This window comes from Syngnathoides biaculeatus, chromosome 19 (assembly GCF_019802595.1).
Source record: "Syngnathoides biaculeatus isolate LvHL_M chromosome 19, ASM1980259v1, whole genome shotgun sequence".
Taxonomy (NCBI): Eukaryota; Metazoa; Chordata; class Actinopteri; order Syngnathiformes; family Syngnathidae; genus Syngnathoides; species Syngnathoides biaculeatus.
Genome location: NC_084658.1, coordinates 7,177,410 through 7,201,334, shown reverse-complemented (window position 1 = coordinate 7,201,334; position 23,925 = coordinate 7,177,410). Strand labels below are relative to the sequence as shown.

The window sequence follows — 23,925 nt, the reverse complement described above, 5'->3', positions numbered from 1 at the left end:
AAGATGCCGTATTTTACAAAAGCAACTTGTTCTCACCTTTGGGATGTAACATTGGATCTATGATGACGCAGTAAACATCTGAAATACAAATTCACATCATCCACACATTCCTGAGTTCAAGACATTTGTCTGCCAAGAGGCCTGAAATCAGGTCGTTTGAATTTCTCCATCATATCTAGGTCACTAGCGAAGATCTCCGTCTTTCCTTTTCAAGGCAGCATTGCCAACATAACAAACACAAATCATAAGCGGGTGTTCTTCATGGAGGCAACTAATCAGAGGAAAGGGCAGGTGGTCTTTTCTAAATATGAACAAAGCTGATACAAAACTGTGCCGGACAAAAGTAGCTGTTCGAGGAGCTTTTTCTGGACAAGGGTATGACAAAACTGAGGAGTTGTTTTTATTTAAGGAAATTGACATTTTTATACTAAGAAGTAAGAGTAAGAGACTCACTCTATGGAGGTCTAAATAGCCAAAATATGGGACCTTGAAGGGCTATACAAATAAACCTGACTTGACAAACTTGACTGATAATTTTCGACTGGTTAGGTCAAATGACTTCCACATGATACACTAATAGTGCTTAAAAGGTTGTCTGTCTCATGAATGATGGTTCTGCATATCAAGAGCGCAACAGAGATCCCTTTTAGGAGATACAGTAACATTACATTGACGAATTTACAAAGCAGATCGCTGCCAACAAACACCTTACTTGGACAGTCACGACATGATGTATTAGCTAAATGTCAGCAACTCGATAAAGTTGTTACGTTGACACTGATGCAGTCTTGACCATTGTGCAATATTTCACGACACAGGCTTGGCATTCTTTCAAAGAAAGTCCAGGCTTTTAAAAGTTGATATTTTAAAGTGAAATTGAGGGAAAATTTATGCAAGCTTGTAACACTGAACAAGTGTCTCGGGATTAGGTTCAGAGCAAATAAAGAGACGGGAGAGAAAAGGAGATAAAACGAAAAGAGAAATGGCTCAGTGATTTTAGAAATCAGCTATGCAGGAAACGCCGCACTGCTCTGCGGCCAAAGACAATTCTTGGGCCATTTTATGGGATGGCAGTAGAAACAGAGGGACCGAGAGGTGCTCAATATTTAAATATGAATGTGAAACAAGAGCAAAGCAGTTACAAAACTTGAACGTCACTATTGTGACTGGTCCAAACATTTTACCTGTTAACCTACAAAGTAAAAAATTCAAGATCACAAGTATAATGGAAATATTTACATTATAGAGTTTCATATATACCAGTGTATTTGTTGGCAATCAATGGGGATGTGTGTTTGGTAACTCCAGGATGAAATGTGAGATTTTTCCAATCCCTCTTTTTCCAGTCCTTGGGGCATTTGAGGTTAGTGGTGTCACTTTTACTTCAGTTGCTAACAGAATTCATGCGGCACAAGACAGGGATGTCCTGTTGGCTCTGGGGTCCATAAACAAAGCCAAGGCGACTTGGTCACAGCCTCGCGAATCGTAAGGGTACAAGACAGGTGTGAGATGAACAGAGAAAAAGAAGATAGTGTGCAGGGTGAAAAGGAAAGTTAAAAGAAAACAAGATGAGAAAAAACTTTCAGGGGCAAATGAGGTGAATAGGAAACTAAAGTGAACTGCACCAATTCACACTTTCCACAAATTCACCTATTCCCTTCTAAGTGGCTATTAAAATGCTCAAGCATCTGTAAGATTTTTCTTTTCTTTTTTTTTGTATAATGTAAAATGAGTTTGAAATTATAGCAGTTTAATTTTGACATGAGACAACTACAAACATTTTCAGGGGGCATTGTCAATTACTTATGGTTTACGAATAGGTGGGTGTACTGTAGTAGATCAGTAAAACCATGTCAAAATGTAAACTAAGATCCAAGGGAGACTTTGAAAAAGAATACAAATGCCGACAAACTAATACGAGTGAAATGCTTAGGCTCAGAAAAGCTTATCTCCAGTTGTGTCTTAATCTCAGAAGATGAAAATGATGGATGACACAAGCTTAAACCTTCGACCTTTTTTTGAGATGACCCTTCTGTCATTGGCCGTATCGCAAAAGTCGCAGCACAGACGCAAGAAGGCAGTAAATAGGATGAGAAGGGTATTAGACTTGAGAGCAAAACCCGGCAGATCTCAGTGGACCATTTTCATAATGTTAAAAGAACCGATTGTGGTTGCACTTAATTAGATTTTAAGCAAACAAACGAAAAAAAGGACAATAGACAATACAAAGGAGGAGTTCAGGGGTAGATTGATGACCAAGCGAAGCTTTCTGTCTTGTGTCACAGTGGTCGCCTTAAAGTAAACAGCGGTTGTGATTAGAAACCGGAGTCCTCTGCTTGCTCTTTTTTCATAATTTACGAGCTCCCAACACATGCCACTGCTTGTACAGCCCATCACCCCATCTGCTGGCTGGGGGCACATGTGATGTGGGAATACAAGCTTCTGACATAAACACACACAAGATAAACACTCACAGGCCCACAAATCAGATACGGGGCCCAGGACGATACAGTTTGTCCAATTGCAGTAGTTTAGATTTTCAGTGCAAGACTCCAGGGGCCTGTAATCCTCTGTTAACCAAGCAGCAAGTCTTCTCATTCTATGGCATTTGATGTGGGCTAATGTCATGGTACAAGTTCTTATTGGCCTTGCACGGTATATATCTAAGGTAGTCCTTCGTTTTTAACTAAAAATGTTAGCGGGATTCTAATTGTCCCTCATGTGAAAAAAAAGTTAACATTGAACACAGCCAAAACCAATTACAATCCACACTGTTTTTTACTGTCCAAAGTGATTTAGACTGTTTCCCAGTGTTACGCTTCAACCTGACAATTGGCTTTTAAAACTTGTCTTGGAAACTTGAGCCACGCAACAATATAAACACCAAAGGTGGTAATTGTTGTTTTCTGTTTCAGAGTACGCTGGAAACATTTTTGAAAGTTGTTCTATCATAATAAGAAAAAAACTAGACAGTGCCTCATTGGAAGAAACAGTGCCTTGGGGGGGGTTGCTCTTGGAATATGGTATAATGTATCACCTTGGTCCCCGTATGGCTGGTGCTGGAATTTGGTCCAAATTGTCATTTTTAATGTCTGTTTTTGCAGATCATGTGATTTGGTTGGTGTCATCAAGCCACACTCTTCAGCCCTCACTCAAGATGTTTTCGGTCAAGTGTGAAGTGATTAGGATGAAAACCAGCAAGTTCAGTTTCGTTAGAGCGACGGAAGAATGGTGGACCGGTGAAGCTTCTGCAGCAGTGTAGACTACGTCAGTCGAAAGATGGAACTTGATTTTCCAATAGTTATATATTTTCCCATCAGTCCCTCTGACCTGGAGGTGGGGTCTTGACTGAAAGAAGATCCCGAATACAAGTGGCTGAAATTTGTTTCTTCTCACCCTATTTAAAACAAGGTGAGAAGCACTGTCATCCATGAGGGATTAAGAGTAGAGCCGCTGGTCCTTCGCATTGAAACGAGCCAGATTAGGTTGCTCAAGCATCTTGTTGAGATGGACCATGGGCGCCTCTCTGGTGAAGTGTTCTGGGCAGGCACATCCCACTGGGAGGCGGCCACAGGAATGACCCAGGACACACTGGAGAGACTTGGTCTCCCGGCTGTCACTTGATTTCCCTGTAAAGGCTGGACGAAGTGGGTGGGGAGACAGAAGTCTGGGCTTCCCTGTGCCTACAACTGGACCCCAGATAAGCAGAAGAGTATGGATTGCTGGATTCAGATACTCCTCCCAGAACATGTAAATTGAACTACTCAGCAAATTTGTCATTTGGGAGACACAGTCCATCCATCATCCAGCATCTAGAGAGTAGATCAGCTTCCACATCCATTTGCATGAGCAATTACTATTTAGCCCATTTTTCCACATGCAAACCTTTAGTAAATCAGGTCTTCTATGCTTTGCATCTGTCTATCTCTATCTCTCTCAGTCCCTCTATCTCTCTCCTTTTCTAATCTCTAATCCAATTTCTTGAGGTAGATGGCTCCCCCACAAAGAGTCTTGGGTGTGGTCGAGGTTGTTTCCCAAGAGGGAGTTTTTCCTTGCCTCTGTGACCTAGGGCTTACTCATGTGTGGGTTCAGTTGGTATTTTAAGACTGGTTTTAGATTTGCCCATAAGTTAAGTGGCTTGAGACCACTTTTGTTCCATTGGGAATATACACAGCAAACAAAATTGCACTGAATTAAAGTAACAGTGTTCAATTAAAACAAAAGAATAAAAACCAAAAATAATACAAAAGAAGCTAATAACGCAGCTGTAAAGTGTTCCCTGACAATGACCGAATCTAAACATTAGAGAGAGGAAAGGGGAAGTTATCTGTCGCTATCCTCTATCAAGGAGGACTTTCACAAAAAGGTACTGAATAGTGCTTTCTTGAGTCATTTGTCAATAATCAGAATAATCTAAAAGTGGCGAGAGATACATGAAGCAGTTTTAGGTGAGCACTGCTGAGCTTTGATTACAATAATGAAGTTGTGCAAAGTGAGAAATGCATTGTTCGCCAAAGTTTGATTCTCTAATTTGAATGAACTATGGACTAATTACTACGCTTTCAAGTCGAACAGAGCAACATACCATGTGTACTCTGCGGTGGAGTAATTATCTATTGACAGAAACTGCAACTGAGTGAAATTCAGACTTTGGAATATTGCCAAGGATTTGAATATCAGCAGCTCCTGTGGACTTGAGGTAAATAAACCAGCATAGAGAATATCATTAATGCTGCCAAGGAAAGGACATCCTTTATTCTTGTCATGTTTATCTCAGCGCAGCACCTGTGAGCAAGACAGGGGATTGGTGTACATTTTTATTGCGATCATTCATCATTAATAATACATTTCCACGGACTGGTGTTTGCACGTGGGCTTTCACAAACATGCACAAAACAGGTCTCCAAACGTGTCCTTGGAAGCGCCGAACCACAATCATTCTCGTGAAAACTCATCTTACACCACGAAAGAGGAATTAAAAGAGATTTACTCCACATAAATTTCAATTAAGAATGCATTGTCAGAACAGAAAAATCACCACTCTGCTCAAGTAACGAAGAAAATTTCAACATTTTCAATACCAAAGCCCCCCCACGCAACCGAGATCTCAATGAATAATGTGCCTGAGCCTTAAATGTTGATGTTATCAGTAAACTGGTGTTAAATACAATGATGAAAAGAACATAAGCAGAAAGAACCAATATGATCATTTTTCACGAATCAGTTTAAGTACAGTATTTTCCACAGTTTAAGGCGCACCGCATTATAAGGCGAATATAAAAATAGACGGTACAGTAGAGGCTGGGGTTACGTTATGCAGCCATTAAATGGAGCTGCACTAAAGTTCAATATTAATCTATATATAAGGCGCACCGCATTATAAGGCGCACCGTCGGCTTTTGAGAAAATTAAAGACTTTGGGGTGCGCCTTATAGTGCGGAAAATACAGTACTGTATTTACATCCGTCTATAACAAAGTCCTTATAAAGCGCAACGGTGATGATGATTCCACAGCAACCACCAACGTATCCATGCTGTATTACATAAAAATATAGTATGAAGTATTGGTTCGGTAAGAATGATGAGTATAAATTTATAAGGGAATTTGACTGACGGGGTTGGCCTCCTCAAGTGCGCCATTTGTGCATGTGCGCGCACGTGGGTGGGCGGAAGCAAGTCCCACCGCCCATGTGGAAGTTGATGCTGCTGTCAGTAGGTGGTTGTCTATTTCTAGTGGCAGCCTGGTGGGCAGGAACGCGGCAACGTCTCTGCTTCCTTTCATGGCACATTACTTTCCTTCAGAGCGTATGAATGTAAAGCAAAAGCTTGTGTTCTCCTTCAAAGTGACATTCATAATTGGATAAGGCTGAATAACCAACAAAGATCGTTTCACACACAATAAAAGAAATGCAATAAAATCTTTATCGACTGTGGTATATTGAGGTGCTTGTATCCAATGGATATGATTTATTGCATGGTAAATTAACATCAAGATAAAGAATTTTAAGTGGCCTTTTTTCAATCAAACAACACTTATTCTTATAAGAAATGATTTCTCAATCAAAGATGCACTAATGCTGTTTTTGACATTTTGAATAACCAAAAACAAAACAAAAAAAAACCCGGACCATTACTTTACAATTATGTACAATTATAACTTATAACTATGCCTGCAAATTTTGGCCATGAAAACTCTTAGGATTCAAAGAATAAACTAAATATCGTATTCCCCTGAAATAAAAATCCTCAAACTCTCCCCGTTATTATTTTAGTGAGCGATAAGAGAAAGCATCTGGCGAGTCGAGATAAAAGGGACAAAGATAAAGAGAGAAGGACGTTGGATGAGGAAGTGATTAGATAGATGGAGGCGGGTGACACGAGCCAATCGCACGGCATATATTCCCACTGACATTTATTCACACCTATGGGCAATAAACCCATCATGAATGGTTTTGGAATGTGGGATCTACAAATATTCTTCAACTGCTCAATCTTTTGATTTTCTACAACCCTATTTTTACTTTGGCAATTTATTTTTTCTATCATTCATCACGAAACACCTCAAACACACCAGTTGTGTGCCAGCGTCATTTAAAGTGCCTGAAAAAAGATAATTGTGTTAATCCAACCTTCCTTTCTTGGCCAAGATTCCAAAGAAAGCATTTGCCAACAAGTTACGTAGCTTTCTGTGAAACAGTGATTTGCTCGAGGACTTTCCATCATTGTTTTCCGCATGATAAGTAGTGAAACCACACTGGAACCCTCCTTATTGTTCTTGACAAATGTCCGATTACTGTACTTATTGTCAGGTAAAGCCTAAGAGTGGCATTTGATGCAACTGACCGCCATATCCTAATAGAAAGATTAGATAATAGAAAGATAAGAGTATGCCATTGGCATTAAAGGAACTGTCTTAAATTGGTTTATTAAATCATATTTATCCCCTTGAAGCTATTGGTAAGACTATTTGTGTGTAGATATTACTCATGAGGTCCCACACTGATCCCGTCTTTACTTGCTTCCCTTAGGCAAAATTATTACAAACCATTTTGTCAACTTCCACTGTTATGCAGACAACATACAACATAATGCATTATTTAAATCAAAGGAAACCAGTCAACCATCCAAACTTCAGGTATGTCTCAAAGACTGAATGACTGGTAACGTTTTATTACTAAACTCGGATAAAAGGGGAAATTATAGACTTTAGCGCCCAGTGTCAGAAGCAATGTCTCTAAAGATACAGTAACTCCTTCAGATGATTTTAAAATAACCTCCAGCAGGAATCTTGAAGTTGCTTTTACTTCACAAACATAGCAAGTGTCAAGAAGTGTTTTTTCACTGACAAAATGTAAAAGAAAAAAGCCCAAACAATTTCCAAATTTTCCGCTGCTAGCTAATCCTGAAAAATTAGGTCATGCTTTTGTGACAGTGAGACTCAGTTGTTGCAACTCTTTACTAATAGGCTGCCAAAGCAAATCTGTAAAGAAAAACAATTGACTTGACTTGCCTCAAATACCAGAAGATTTGACTGGAAAGATTGACTGATAGTTCTTCAAATCTGTGTTGGGCCAATCATCAAATTATTGAAAATCTTTTCAACGTTCACAAATTCATCCAACTATAACATGACTGCCACTTTTCCTCGTTTTTTTTCAAAATGATGTTTTTCTAACCTCTCGGTTCATGCTTGGGGTGAGATTGACCGTGATATTGACAGGCAAGAATTTCTAATTTCCTGTGTGATCACCTGACAAAATGAGGTGCACCACGCCATGCTTTTTAATGATCTTGCTGGAGGTCTTTGAGGACATATTGGGAGGTGTGAGTCACTCTTGTATGAGTCTCATTATCTGTGCATCAACAGTGTGAGGTGGTCATCATATGTAGTGTTTAACTTTTCCTATTGAGGATGAGGTACACTGATTTTGTGCAAAACATTCTTTTCTGTTTGACTGAAAGCCAAAATAGAATTTGTTTGATCTTTTTCTGCTTGTTTCATTCCCCCCAATTAGTTTGCCAAGAAATCACAATAGCTTGCTTGCTTTTGAGAAAACCATTCACGTGTCTGTGTTGCTGGGTTAAGGTTTAGACAGAACATCACGTGTGAACGCAGAAGAGCTAACACTGAGTGCTGAAGTCACATGAGTCAATGTGTTTATCTCTCAGCAGACCAAGGATTATTTCTCCAGTGTTCACCGGTGGCTTCATCATCCACAACAATAACAACAGGAGCATCCACAGTGCCAACAAGCACAGTGCCAACTAACTGGTCCCGCTCATCAATGGTGCGAGGGATTAGGTATGGCTGGCATCTTACCGGACAGGAACTCATTACTGTTGTGTGTGCACTTGTGACTTTGTGTAGTATTAACTTATTCCCGAGTATTCCCATACGCCTGTTAATTCCTATAAATTCTTAATTTTTTAGGAGAGCTTCCATTTTTAAAAACTAATTGAATTTTACGACCGGAATATTAGTCTTTTGTGCAAAACTTTACGATATACAATAAAAAGTCGACAATATGATGCCAACACAAAACATAAAAAAAATTAAAATAAAGCACTAGATATTCCAAGAAGATACTTAAAATGACGCTCAGAAATGTCCGCACCCTCTGCCATGACAAAAAGTCAAAATGAAACGATGTGCAATTGTCATATCTTAGCAAGGAAGCCAGTTGTTCAAAACACCATTACCAGATCAACACTGTAAATAAGAAAATGTTCCTGATGTTCTATGCGGATTAATATAGGTTACAAATGATTTTCAGTATCCTTTGAATATATATATTATATCAAACCTTACAGACTTCAAGATGGAAGATGGCGTTGGCTGTAAAAGAGCAGGTGCTTACTGGTGCGATAAGATGCAATTTACATATCGCTGGTGTCAGGCAGCGTCCTCATACCACCAAATCTATCACGATTACAGCCATTAACATTTTATCTTCACAGAGAGCACGCCATTTTCAAAACCCGAAGTAATTTGAAATTGACCAAGTTTGGACATGGGAGGTTTCGGCCTGATGCCAGGTGTAGGATTCGGTTTTGTCGATTAATCACAAAAATAATGGGTGACTGGTCCACATTCAAAATAATCATTTGTGGCAAGTCAAGGAGTAGATTGCAGGCGGCAAATAGCGGACCCACTTTTTCTGTCATTGTAATACCCAACATGAAGGAGGGATTTTAGCCAATTCCAAGACCCGACACACTAAGATTCTTGCATTCAAGCCATGACAAATTTATCTAAGCCTGGAAGATCACTCGGTTTCTACTTGGCGTCCTATGTTAGCAACTTCCTTGCTTCCGTCCAACAGCTCCCACACATCTCCTGTGCTTTCTTCTCACCCATTTCCTCTATTTCCTTGACTTCTTCCTTAGTCTCTCCCTTCTGGCACATCTCACTTATAAGCACTTGAATTGAAAAGCATGCTAATATTCGTCTTGGGAAAATTTAGCATTCTATTGCTATTCTTCCTTTCTTTTCCCTCTCTTACCTCTGATGCATTTTCTTGTAGTCACTGGCACTTTCTTGCTTATTTTTTAAATCTAATTGGTCTTCCACTTTCTATGGCTCAGTAATCTGTGTCATTGTTTGACTCATGACTCAGTAACCAGAATGATGATTCCTCCTTCAGTTCTCCCTGTGGACCGCAGGGAAGACTTGCCCCTTTAGATTTAATGAGAATTCCAATGCTGAAAACATCTCTCTGTTGAGACAGATTCAAAACTACTTTATTGTGCCGTTTCTTTCATCATCTAATAACGAACATGAATCATCCAACGTGTCAAAAACTTGAATCTAAGTCCTACACTTCTATTATACACTAAAACTTGAGATCGACCCCACAATCAGAGTGACAATGGTGTGAGAGGGGATATAATTATTACAGAATTGATTACAAACAAGTGTCCTTAGAAGTTTTATCCCTCACTACATTTACTTTGACCAGCACAAAGCAAAATCACAACCGAAGAATGCAGGAATATGGGCACAGCAAATAAGGGTGCACAGTGTACAAGCATAAGATAGACAATATGGATATTATAAATTTGACCTTGTTTACAGACTAGGACTCTACATATTAATCATAATAACACTTGTTGCTGATGTCATTGTATCTGCCTCAGTGTGAAAATGGCTTCAAGCACAGTGACCAAGGACAGAAGCTGATTAAAATAAATGATGCAACAGCAGTGATTCGGACTTGGTCTGGATTTAAAAATCCAGAGAGTAGGCAGAGAAAAAATTTATCCTTGAGCCACAATACCTAGTGCCTAGCTGCAAGTACAATGAGACAGTAAACCCTACATTATATGGCTTCTCTGATAGAAAGTTAAAAAAAGATTGAAATGCTGCAATCTTTTTAGAGCTGACTATTTCCGAATGTCTGTTAGCGAGCAGTTCAAAATGTTGCTGGATTGTGTAAGAAGAGTTTAGCGAATTTTCCTATACCTCTCATACAAGCTTGTGACTTGGCAGCTCGACTGGACAAAGAGCCACCATTTTCAGCCAATTGCCCGAGTCCATGTGCCAGACAGTACGGAAGCACTATCATATTAAAGATAAAGTTGCTTTAACTTGGTTAGGTGGAAGTTAAAACAATTTTGATCGGCGAATGTCTCCGCTGCCTCCGCTAATGCAACACTAAATCCTACATTAAAACACAACTGATCCGTTTACCAATTTTATTTTGTCTTTTCGAACGCTTGCTTTTCTCTACAGACGCTGGGCTGTTTGAGAAAAAGCAGCCACTCCCCAAAAACCATACTCTGCATTGTTGAGCCCGGTGGGGTGACACTGGCTCATTTGCGTGACACAGCAATTACAACGTAAAGCAATGCTTACCGTCATGGTTGGGGTTGCCCAGTGTCCACGGCTCATCCGAGTCAAAGTGTGTGTCTCCTCCGATTCCCGGCCCTGGGAAATAGGCGTGGGCCAGGAAGCCACCCTCGCCGTCAAATGGTGAGCTGTCACCATGGAAACCTGAGGCAAAGATAATCGTAATGTCTACGTCTTTCTTGGTTCGTTCCAATTCGCTGTATGCCACAGCTTCGAAGCGCAGCGGGGTCACGTTTTGCCAAACGTCAAAGGCTCGCCGGATGGCATCGTGGGTCTCCTCAGCACCTACTTTAGGTGTCACGTTCTTTATGCTGTAGAGATACAACGTACAAAACGGAAATGTTACATTGGGGTTTCAAACCATGTAGACCATCCATCCATCTATCTTCTATATTGCTTATCCTCACTAGAGCTTAAGTACTAAAGTACACAGAGTACCTACACTGCGGTAATACAAAGTTCAAAATAAGATTCTGCCACTTCATGCTCATTGAAGGTTGCTTATACAGAGCTACCTGACACGATTTATGAGCGAGGGCTGCAGAGTCCACACTGCCAACTCTGATTTGTTGCAGGTGTGGAGAGGAGTGGACAATTTTCTACTTCTTTGCAAATCTACTTTCTAATTAAGGCTTATCAACAGCTCACTGCCTGCTGAAAGCCCAACTCAGGTTCGGCAAGGCAGGAAAACCACTCTCTGATTTATATGCTCTGAAAATATTTGTCAAGGTCTTAAAATTTGGTTTCACTCTGGTTTAGTTGCCAACAGCTTATGAGGAGATAAGCCCTGACTGCTGCTGCAGCTGAACAAGACTCAAACATCTTTTTTTTTTTTAATAGCTTTTTAAAAAGTCGTGGTATAAACAAAGATTACAGAGCAGTAAACTTTTGGATTGTGAAATCAGCAAAGCTTGCTTCAAACATCACGAATCAATCCAATTTACAAATTCAGACATTATGAGAGCAGCGTTCCATATTTCCAAACCATATGACAATGGACTTCATAATCACAATGGAAAATATTTTTTAAAAATCATGCTATATTAATATGCTATGACTGAAAATCAGAAAATGTATAAATGTAAAAGCCACTAAATATTTTTATTGCATTTCAACATTAAAGTGGAGATTGTGTTATATATGACACCTGTTAGTTTTGTTGAATAGTTTACATTCAAAATTGTCCTTAACTATCGCACGAACACATCACATATCAAGATATGCTTGATGAAAATAATACAATTACACTACATGTCGGTTGTTGTGGAACAATGAGATGTAGATGAGCAAACAATTTCTACTTGATTGTTGCCACATCAGGAGGCATAAAAGTGGTTTTGCGAAAAGAGCCATGACCCAATCCATCCATCCATCCATCCATCCATCCATCCATCCATCCATCCATCCATCCATTTTCCGAGAGAACAATTTTGCCAATATCGGAACAATATTAATTAGGGCGCTAAAATGGAGAGATAGGGCTCCAAAAATTCTCTTTGAACAGGAGTCCTTGTTCTGCTCTGTCTGCTATTATAAGCAAGACAACAAGACCAACAACCAACAAGTATGGATCGACAGTTAATGCCAGCCGGCGAAAAGCACCCGAGGCAGGAAGCAATCAATCCGTTGAAGGAGACACAAAATCACACATTAATCACAAAAGAAATGTGTACATATGAAAAGAAGTCATCTTTCCTTATTTGGACGTATTTTGGCTGCCAAAAAAAAGGGATCTAAAACAGAGTGAGGTGTTGTGCAGGAGGTAAAAACTGATGAAGCTCATCAACTTTCCGAGGCTCACCAACTTGCAAAGAAATGCATGCAGACCTCAGAGAGAATTTCCAATACGTCATGCAACATTGTAACTTCTGAGAGGTCCTGTTGAAAGGCAGACCTGGTTAACGAGCTAGCGTTCCTGGCCTGATACTGTACCGTAATCTATAGAAGGTAGTGTAAAAATGCTAATGCCCCAAAATACTGCATGCATGCACTTTCATCCAATACTGTACAAGAAACACACACACCTACCCCTATTCTGTAAAATACATTTCCTGCATACATTTATGGTGCCTTTTGAAGATATTGCAGTTTTACCTTCCACCGATTGCGACAGTATATATTTTTCTGTTGTTAAAGCAGAGCTGCAGCGTAATGTTTGATTTCTACTTCATTTATTGTTGACTTTGTTAATGTCGATGACCAACAGTGAGTTAGGTTTGGTTAGCTCATCAATAAAAGGCCACTTTCCAAATCCTTTTGTATTATCTTTTTTATGTGTTGAAAAAAATGCCTTGTTTTCAATTAACCAATTGAGAGAACCCATCGTTCAGCCCTCGCGATAAGTGCCGTAACTCGATTAAGAACGGAACTTGGTTCAGCTGATTCCAGAGCATGTGTGCATCGCATTTGAAGGACACAAAAAGGCGTTACGTGCAAAACACAAGCAGCTGCAAAGTGGCAAATGAAAGAATTCAACCCCTTCTAAGGCCATATCAAATATTTAACTCCGTGTTGCGAGGTGATAATTACTTTGGAAGCATCTCGTGCGCTATAATAGTACTTGCATGCAGGGAAAACAGTAGGGATGCCAAAGCTAATTAGGGCCTTCCAACAGCACATACTGCATGCAACTGTGTGGAAATGAGCACGCTCTCTGCAACTATGCATTAATTATGCCTTTTTCTGATTATTTAAGGAGTTTTTAAAAGTAGAATAATAATACGAATTTTTATTAGGAGGTGACATGACCCTGACCAAAGCTGGAATCTAACCAAGAGCACAGTAGATTTAGACAACTGGAAGGACATATTGAAGATTCAGAAATTTGTTATTCCATTTCGGGTTGTAGTTTAACTAAATTAACGGTAAAAAGCTTATCGATGAACTTTGTTTATTAAATGTGTTTCCTTTAAATTGGGTCTTTGATGGTTAGACCTTTGTAGTCTAGTCCGAAATAGTCTGTACTATTTGTCTTTTGACATTTTTCCTTTCGGGTACTATCCAGAACAGTTCAGTAGATAAAGGCTTGAACTTGACACTCTAAAGTCAATTTGACAAAGAATTTCCCAGTGGTGTGTTACCTTGCCTTTGTGATTGTGTTAGACGGTTCTGCTTATTTATGTAGCGACTGTCGCCATGATCTGTCATTCGAAAGCTTTACGTGACGAGACAACCGGACTCCACTGCTTTGTGGCAAAGCTTGTCCCAGTGTCAAAGGTAGAAGACGAAAGAGAATCCACCACATTCACTACTTCTTCCTTCCCTTGCGGCGGTTTCACAACTCGAGGCAAAGCTGACTCAGCCAAGCACACAAGCATATAGAGCCCTTACGATTATACGCACAAGAGCGAATACTCTGAAAATCCTTCCATCCCATTACATAACCCAAATAGATCCCCAACTTTCCACCAGGGGGTTCCGCCTTTTCTCGCCCCTCATTGCTTTCCGCTGCTGGTTTTCTCCTTACCTCCCTTTCACTTCCATGCATCTACTGTCGCACACGTCACTGAGCTTAAACATTTGCCTGATCTGTGCCGCCGCAAATGAAACAAAGGGTCTTGTAGAATCATCATCATTCCAAAGCAGATGCATGTTGACTCTAATATTAGCCACGCATTTATCCCAAAGTAGACAAAAAAACAACTACTGGATTAAGGATTGTCTCGTAAAACAAAGCCAGAGAGCAAGCCACAATATGGACAGAAGCGATTATAAAATTGCGATGTAGTAACACCACGCTAAATCTCGTCTTCACAGCGAAAATGAACTTATAATGACCTTCACATTTTCCAGCTTCCTTGCTGTTGCAGAACTTCACATATTACCCGCTAGAATCAGATGTTCTTTTGCGCTGCAAGCAAGAATGTGAAAGAGAATTCTTGTACGAAAAGATGCGAGAGGCATTCATTCACCTGTATGTGATATGTTTGTGTTGCCACTTTTGTCCCGTTAGGGCGTACCGCCGTTTCCTGACGCTGAATTTGGATACACCTGCTATCTGGTCAGGAACGCCACATCTGGGCTTCTTCATCCATCTGGAGGAGACAATAGAAGACTACTGTTACCAATGAAACATGTTCAGATCCAATAAGATTTGTGACAACAACAAAAAAACACACACTTTACCCGTGTGCATTATGTAATCGATACATGCATTACACTCAAGGAGCACCTCACCTTAGTGTGTTACTGCTGCACAGAGAGAAGCAAATGGGGGAATAGAGAAAACAGGCACACCGTTAGCTGATCACATCGCACCCTGTTTCAGTCCATTGGTTAGAGAGCAGTCACTCGGCTGGCGGACACATTACCACGTTACAGTTCAGTGGCCAAATTGAGCTCATTGCCATTTGTGGCACGGATGGCATTTCGGTGTCGCTGGGGACAAAATGTCAGCAAACACTGCTTTATCTACGTGCAGGTAAAAAGTCATCTTACTAGGTGTCAAGGATCCATGAAGATGTATTCATATTAGCAACTATCACTTCTCATTTCTAACAATATACGTGATAATGCTGAGGTACATGTTGCTATACGGAACTGTGTGTTGGAGGGATGATTTTTATTTTAGTAGATTTTTGCAAAAAGTGAAGCTTGATTCAACAATTACATTTTCATCCAGTTGTACAAGTGCCACTTCACCTGTGCGAGCCCCTTACATAAAACTCATGCACTCAATCCGCAAAATGGCGTCTACAGCAAAAGCACTTGAAACAAACAACAGATATGCAGTTTTTGTAGTACCAGATGATTATATACAGTAGACTTCAACAACTGTAGGCCATCTAAAATGTTGCTGTTTTTGCACAAAGTTGACAATACTTATTATGTTCTATGTTGCCAAATATATAGATAACAGTGGCATTTTCTCTCATTTGATCTGAAAGTGTCCTTTCTATACAACAGGGCCACTTTAATCATATAGAAATTACCCACTTAAGCCAAGTCAGGGTTCCCTTGTGCCTTGCAAAGTAATTGCACTTGCCAACTGAATGCAAACCAGCCGATGAGGAGATAACTCATCTCCCAGTCGCTCCCCACTTTGTCTTTCTTACTTAATTGGTGAAACAAGAAGTGATTGTCAAACCAACACTGTTTTGGGGGGAATGTTAAACCTGCTTGCCATGTATGTTTATCTTTTCTCACTCTTCCATCAAAAGTACCATATACTGTTTAGTGAAATTAAGCACATCCACGATATACACTTTCCGTTCAGTGTTAAGAAAACAATGAAACACAGTAAGATGGATAGCTAAAGCATAGCATAGCTAAAAAAAATGAAAAACCCTAATGCAGCTCATTTGGTTTTACTAGAAAATACACATAATTAAGGTTAGTAGGTAGGTTCACATTACAATGCCACTTGAATGAAATCTTTTTTTTTTTTAAATGAACAGTTATAATACAGTAATGCCCTTGCAAAATTATCAAGCATGGAAAAAAAACAAAAACAACATTAGAAACTAATTTGGACATTTTCTGGAAATTCACCAAAAATGTTCCACCCATTCGCAACCCTAAACACAATAGATATTTTTTCAATAAGCTAAGCATTGTAAAACAGTCAGACAGTTTTGGTTGCATTTTTTGTCAGGTCATTTCGAGCTATTTCCTAAGAATACGTGACTCACTCTATGGTGCTGCTGTCCAGAGTTCCTGTAACATTGAGGCCGTACCGGCGCTGCATGGCAGCGATTGCAGACTGCATGACTTGGGCAGAACGTAGTACTGACATTCTGGGGTCTGCAGGAGGGAGGTAGCCATACCTTTGTAGCCATGTCTAAAACCAAAGAAACAGGAGAGAATACACAACATAGTCTCGTTCAGAGTTTTTCAGTTCAGAAGCAAATCAAGATGAATATCTTGGTGATTGACGAATGGGCCTATTCACTCGTGTGCAGAGATTTAAATGATCGTTATCGTACTTGTACAGCAAAAATGGAATGTCTTGAAGCAGCAAATCATTTTATTTTTGTTCTATGTTAACATGGCAGGTGTGCATTGAAAACAACCATTTCAAGAAATTCATTTGCTCTCTTATCATTTGTAAATGCATTTCATATCAACACATTGAGTCCAGTTCGCTGTCAAATGTCTCTGACAACATCTTTTGTGGACTTGTGCCATACAAGTGAAACAATTCTCATACATTGTTCAGTGAAAGCTTTGAATAAATACTGTAAAGATCTTACACTCCAGTGGTATAAGATCAAAAAGAACAGACTCTTTGGATTTTTTTAATAGAACTTTTTCATAATCAAAGGGAAAGAATTGGGAGGAAAGAATAGAATCTATGTCAGGTCAGAGCAGAATGCAATCTTTTATCGTGTTGTTTGGCTTGTCAGGAAACGGAATTGCCATGACATAGCTCTCAGTGTCCCTGTAAAATCCTGCCAAAGGGAATCACTGCTCAGATCTTGGGAGGAAGGGGGTCAGTTGGGTTTTCCCACAAAAAAAGCTTTAGGGATTTGGCTTGTCCCAGACGCTCTCTATTTCTCGTCATGAAAACAGTAAACAGAATGGCTACTTCTGCATTTTGTGAGAAAAAAAAAAACAATGAATAAAAAGCACCAATATTGTACATATTTGAAGTGTGTCAACATGGAATTCTAAATACGTCGACTAAGACTGGGAATAGGAATCAAAAGCCTAATAAACTGTCTGGCAGAAAATTTCCCTCAATTTGCCTGCCTGCCTGCCGCAGTGCTCTTTAGTGAACCATGAGCACTACGCAGTACGACAATACATTAAAGTAGAATATCACTGGCCTGTTACAGTATCAGTATTTGGTGTGTATATGAAAGTGTGCCCTGGAAGTGTGGAAATAGTATTCAATGAAGGTCAAACCATGACTCAATGGAGCAAATGTGAGTTTATGACTGCATAAACTGTAAAATCGGCCTTGGGTCACAGTGCAAGATACAAAATACCCATGAAAGATGGAAAATCATTTATTTCAAACGGTAAAAGTCACTTTAAAAAGGAAATGCAACCAATTATGTTTATGGTAATATTTTTAATTCAGACAACTGAATAAATGAGCGGTCATCATAATGACTGACAGTTGTCTAAATTTTTTTTTCTTTTTTTAAATGTACTTAGTACACTGGGTGACCCCACATAATCTCGGTTCAGCACCAGCAGATTCATCCATTCAACATTTCACAAAAAACAAAAAAAATCTATTTTTACTTCAATATATCTTTTATGGCAAGGCGACCATTTGCAAGTTGTATTTTTCATAACAGTTATAATGAGCGTTTATGCGGATTTTCACCAGTCGTAGTCCGGCCCAGTCCCCCGCCTGGCAGGAGTCCACTGGTCTGATGTTTACATCAAGAGTCGTGATGAGATAACTATAATGGTTTCAAAATCTCAGTATAGAAGACTCATCTGATCAGTATTTTTAATACCCGAAGGACTCCATTGAAGCCTTCACGAGAAATCTCAGATTTTCAAAGGAAATCTTTAAGAGGTGAACCATTAAAATTACAGAAGTCATTTCATGAATTGATTCAAATCAAAGGTTCTATTAACCAAATCATTTCCAAATGTATATGTTAAAATCTTAAATACAGTACATAAAAAGGAGTTTAGTAATTGGTAGATTGAGGAGAAAAAAAAAGTCATACACAGATCAATCCGTCCCCAATTTTACCATAAAACTCGAGAGCATCTCTTATTTTGTTCACTGGAGGAATATAATTATTTCCAGTGCTCTCAGATCTCATTTTGTAAGGTCAATCTCTTCTGCATTTCATTTGCCTTCTAATGAATACTTTCCCTTTTCTTGTCCTATAATCATCTGTTCTTCCTTGGCGTCAAAATCACAGTGAAATTTGGCTTTTTCCTCACCACTAGACCTTGGTGAAATCTCAAAAGGCAGAAAAAAAAACCCTATAAAATACACAAAGCTGTTTTCCACTTCCATCTTTTAAAAAAAAGCACCTCTAAACCTTTGTACTGGTAGCACTGGTGGTGATAAAAATGGTCTGTTTCTCTTTTCAAGTGCAATTAGTTATTTACCAATGACTCCAAAATGGATTACATAAAATTTACTGAAATATTCACCATTAAGTCCCCATAGTTCCTTTAAAACATTGAGTCGACTACAAAAAAAGTATCTGTACTTAGACATTAACCACAGCCGCCATAGATTCAAAATCTACGTAACATTAAAAACAGACAAAATACCTCAAAGAATGAAGAATGATTTTCACAATTTACATAAAAAAACAGTCATGCCCTGAGAGAGTTAACTGTGATAATTGGTAATCTACACTTCTCTGACTATCAAAGATGAATGAGCAACCTGTCAACCTGGCTAAATTTAGCTAAACAAAAGGGCTACCAGCTAAGGTATGAGCCATTTGTTCCGAGTTCCTCACAAAGCCTAACGACTAGTGGGTTGGGAATAATTTAGCTTTATAATAACACCGTGTCAAGCCGCCCACTATAAATAAGCATAAACGTGACAATTTCAAATAGGAGCCAGTCTGTTCTAAAGGGCAGAAACAGCGTTGGAAGGATCAAACAATGTCAGCCCAACCACATTACACAAGACAGCTGCTCATATAACTTTTTCATAAAGTGACCATAGGGAAAATTAACACTCATCTTTTATTGATTTGTGTGTGTGTGTGTGTGTGTGTGTGTGTGTGTGTGTGTGTGTGTGTGTCACAGTCATCATGTTCTGAACTTCTGTTTCCATGCCAGCCTTGTACTTAGTAGAATAAACAATGCCCAGAGAAGTTGTGCTAAAGCTAAAGATCTTCATGGATGAGCCCAACATTCCCACGTCAGTCTTCCATTTTGTCACCATTAATCTTCTCAAATCGTCCAAGTTCTTAATCAATTAAACATCGGCCGGTTTATCAGTTTCAAGGCATTTGTGATGTTACCCACTTCAAAGTTCCATCAGTGGTAAGGGTTGTTGCTGCATGCGGACTACAGTGACACAACCCATCCCCATCCCCATCCCACAGTTGGTGCAAGCAGTCAGTGAGCCCGATAACTTTCCCCCTTGTCAAAATAGTAATGCAAAATGTGCTTCTGAAGAGTGGCTGCAAGTATTTGAGACAATACTTCCAGTACGATATCATGATTACGAGAGCTCTGTCGTCATTCTCTGACAAACTCAGACTGAGATTATCATGATACTGTAATGCTGTCTTGAAATTAACTTCTGCAACAATCTACGAGAGTTTGTGGGGGTGTCTACAATTTGAGCAACAAATACGAGGATTGCTACCAATGCAGTGAACTAGCTAAACAACATAGACAACATCAGTTTATTCAACTCTCAGACATAACATCACAAAGCAGAAAGGTACATACACATTTTCTGAGAAACAAGTGCCTGTACACTTATTTGTGTAAGAAATGAGAAATTTACAAGAAATGCTAGTTTTCTTAATGTGTATGACAATAAGGATTTTAATTTTTAAAAATTCCACTTACTGCACAGTGTGATGAAATTGGAAAAAAAAAGATTCCTGTTATACACCCAAGTATTTCAAAATAATACATTTTAAAGATGTAAATGAAATACTGTGAAAGTGTAATGTTTTTACAGAATCTAATAGCAACCTATGCCTCCTATCAATTACCTGTACCTAATCAAAAACTCTCTAAAACTTGGAACAAAACCACATTTTAATGATTGTAAATCAGCCTTCTCATGACTCATACATCTCCTTTGCAGTCATGAGGGTAGAATTCCCCTTCTACTCTTGAAAAGTGCAATAAAGCATATCCGTCTTAGCCTAATTGCATCAGCGCCTATTTGTGGGTTCTCTCCACTGAGAAGCAGAATTCAGTTTTAATAAGTGTTCAGCCTCACCTCACTCCTATACATTTTCACTCAGAGTGTTTTCCATTCTCAGTTTTTAGACAATTGGAGGTGGGGGCGGGGGCGGGGGCGGGGGAACTAGTATATTGCATTTCATACAGTAACAAATAATCATTCTATCAGCACTAACAAAGACGGTATACAATTAAACAGTAAAAAAAAAAAAAAAACATTTGGCTTTATATTGTTATCTGTCTTCATGCGTCGAAAAAAAAAAAAACCATACAGATCCTATGCCCCTTTCAGGAGAATGTCAAAGGAACTGAGCTGATGTGAACCCCAGACCAACTCTTGCTCTCAAGCTCAGGCGACACTTGACAAGCAGAGGGTGGCCTAATTAGACGATGGGTGCCATCAAAAGGCCAACGTGTAAGGGAACGGAATTACTCCATTATGGATGAGGTGTATGTCATGAAGCCCAGCTGGCATAGCAACACGTTCGGAGCATGTGGTGACTGTTGATGTTGCCACTTCCGACAGATCGGCTGACGTGAGTCTGGTCCCTCAGGTCACAGGGACAGCAAGTGATGTTTTGCTTCAGACCACGTCCGTGAGAGTTAAGGACATGAACTGAACCGAAAAGACGACGGGATTAAAGTGACTTTGAGCTTGTAAAAAAAAAAAAAAAATGAATGACAAATGTCTCCAGGGGTTTAAGTATTTTACTCATGTTGAAAACCTTCATGGGGAGAGGTCCCTTTCCATGTACAGTCAAATGTGGTTTAGGGTTTACATTACGCTTCTGCTTTTAGCCAGCTAAACATTTGTTGCTAGGTAAAACATAATTACAAAAATGCATGTGAAAGTATAATGGCAGATAAATACCCTGTAAACTGAAATATGCCGAGCTCTGTCATTTGGTGTTACTCGTTAGATATCCACAGTATCATGAACAACTAAAGTATCTTCTTCTTCTTTTCCATTCAGCTTGTCCTGATTAGGGGTCGCCATAGCGTGTCATCTTTTTCCATCTAAGCCTATCTCATGCATCTTCCTCTCTAACAGCCACAGTCTTCATGTCCGCCCTCACAACATCCATCAACCTTTTCTTTGGTCTTCCTCTCGCTCTTTTGCCTGGTAGCTCCATCCTCAGCACCCTTCTACCAATATACTCACTCTCTCGCCTCTGGATATGTCCAAACCATCTAAGTCTACTCTCTCTCACCTTGTCTCCAAAACATCCAACTTTGGCTGTCCCTCTAATGAGCTAATTTCTAATCCTATCCAACCTGCTTACACCAAGCGAGAACCTCAACATCTTCATTTCTGCTACCTCAAGTTCTGCTTCCTGTTGTTTCTTCAGAGCCACCATCTCTAATCCGAACGTCATGGCAACTACCTTTTTATAGACTTTGCCCTTCACCCTGCGGAGACTCTTCTGTCACATAGAACAAGGAACAACTAAAGTATGGTCTAAAATGTGACATTTGTAAAGTCACAATTTAAAAAATAAATAAATCACAGGATAAACTCATTTGGTATTTTTTAGTTCTGAGTCCCAATGTGCAAATACAAATGTCTGAAGTCCCATAGTGGACTAAAGTAGGTGTTAAAATTCACTCAAAACTTCACATCTAACTACAGTCATGCAACAGGTTATCGTCAGCTCAATGAGCATCTTAGCATGAGTCGTCAGTTGACAGTTGGATCCAGTTGAGGAAAATGCCATCAGGCAAAACAAATTCAAATCTGAAGAATGCAGGGCTGGTCAATTAGCAAAATGTTCTTGTTATAGTGCATTAATAAGGACTGATTTTTTTCCCAAACATTTTTTTTACCTTTTCCACAGTTCAAAGAACATCTTGCCAGTTGCGCAATCCTGACTCCAAAAACATGACTGCAAACAGAGGGGAGCCAGTTTACAAATGCAGTCAGTGTTGCCAAGCTACCGATTTGGCGGCTATATTTAACAAATTTCCGAACCGCTTCAGTGACTATTCTTGAAAATGTGACTAACAAGTTTAGTTTCCATTAAGAAACAGAGATTTCCAAAAGATACCCAGTGGAAAGCAATCCCGAAGTCACCGTCCTGACCATCGGCGAAAATAAGTGCCCATTTACAAGGTACAAAAGCAATTAGGCAATTATCTAGCAACATGTTGAAAATTTGATCGAAGGTATGTGCTTCCAAAACGCAAATATTTAGTTTGTTGTGATATCAGTACAAAAAGCTATCAGGGATAGGAAAAACGAAATTACGTGAGTTCCTTAAATTTATTCCAAGATGCAATGCTAAAACGACAACAGGTCGAAAAATGGTACATCGATATAATTGGGAAATAAATACATTAAAATAACTACATTTTAAATCACATCACTATTAAAGTTGTTGCTCTTTGCTTTATTGAGAAATAAGCGCCAGGGGGTTCGTGGCTGAACATACAACATACAAATTGTCTTACACATTTGTAACACCAGCATGAACATATACTGAAATTTGTGATTTTAAATTTTTTTTTAACTTGATTAGAACTGCAAGGGCCAGTCAGAGACAGTGGGCAGGTCGAATGTTGCCCACGGGCTATACTTTTACCAGGCCTGGTATAGACCGTAGATTTTGGCCTCATTCATGTTACGTCGTTTAATTTTGAGTCAAAGATCTTTTCATTCGATGGATCAGCAGGTACAGTACTAGAAGGGAAGTAGGCCGTTCGTACAGGTGAGCTGTTGGAACATAACCCAGGCCCGCTAGCAAACCCTGCCAGATCTGACCACTCTAAATTATTCATCACACCAACAACCACGAGTGAGTGTGCCAGGGTTGTCAAGGAAACCACAGCCTTCCTGCCCACATCAGTGACCGCAAACCCACACGTAAACAGAGAATCTAACTGCGCTATTCCAACTGACATCCTTTTAAAGAGCGAACACGTCTTGAAACAAAACTATAAGCTTAACTTTATGTGCTGAATTGTGGGCATTAAAAAAAATCTAAATTGTACACATTCACCACTGAAGTCACCCAATACGCGCAACACACATATAGGCACCCACACACGATACTTAATGCATGCCATGTTTACCTCTGTGGCCCCATTAGGGCAAAATGTCACAAAAATGTCACACACAAATGTCACAGTCTGATTCAACATACTGATCAGTGGTTGGTGCGTTCTGACAGCATATTGTTTTGGGGGATATTTGGGATTTGAACGCAAACATGTTACAACTATGACTGTATTTTTCAGAACCCCTCTAAAAAATAGGTCTGGCCTATGCCCTTTTC

General features: G+C 39.5%; 1 protein-coding gene across 1 annotated transcript in view; it reads right to left on the bottom strand.

Annotated features, from left to right (window-relative positions):
• LOC133492775 (matrix metalloproteinase-16-like) overlaps positions 1 to 23,925 on the bottom strand; it is a 53,097-nt gene that overhangs the window by 20,661 nt on the left and 8,511 nt on the right. Inside the window, exons 2-4 of the mRNA XM_061805427.1 lie at positions 16,480 to 16,628; positions 14,761 to 14,883; positions 10,856 to 11,160 (exon numbers count right to left, since the gene is read on the bottom strand). Coding sequence (XP_061661411.1) covers positions 10,856 to 11,160; positions 14,761 to 14,883; positions 16,480 to 16,628 — 577 coding nt within the window. The remainder of the gene's footprint in view (positions 1 to 10,855; positions 11,161 to 14,760; positions 14,884 to 16,479; positions 16,629 to 23,925) is intronic.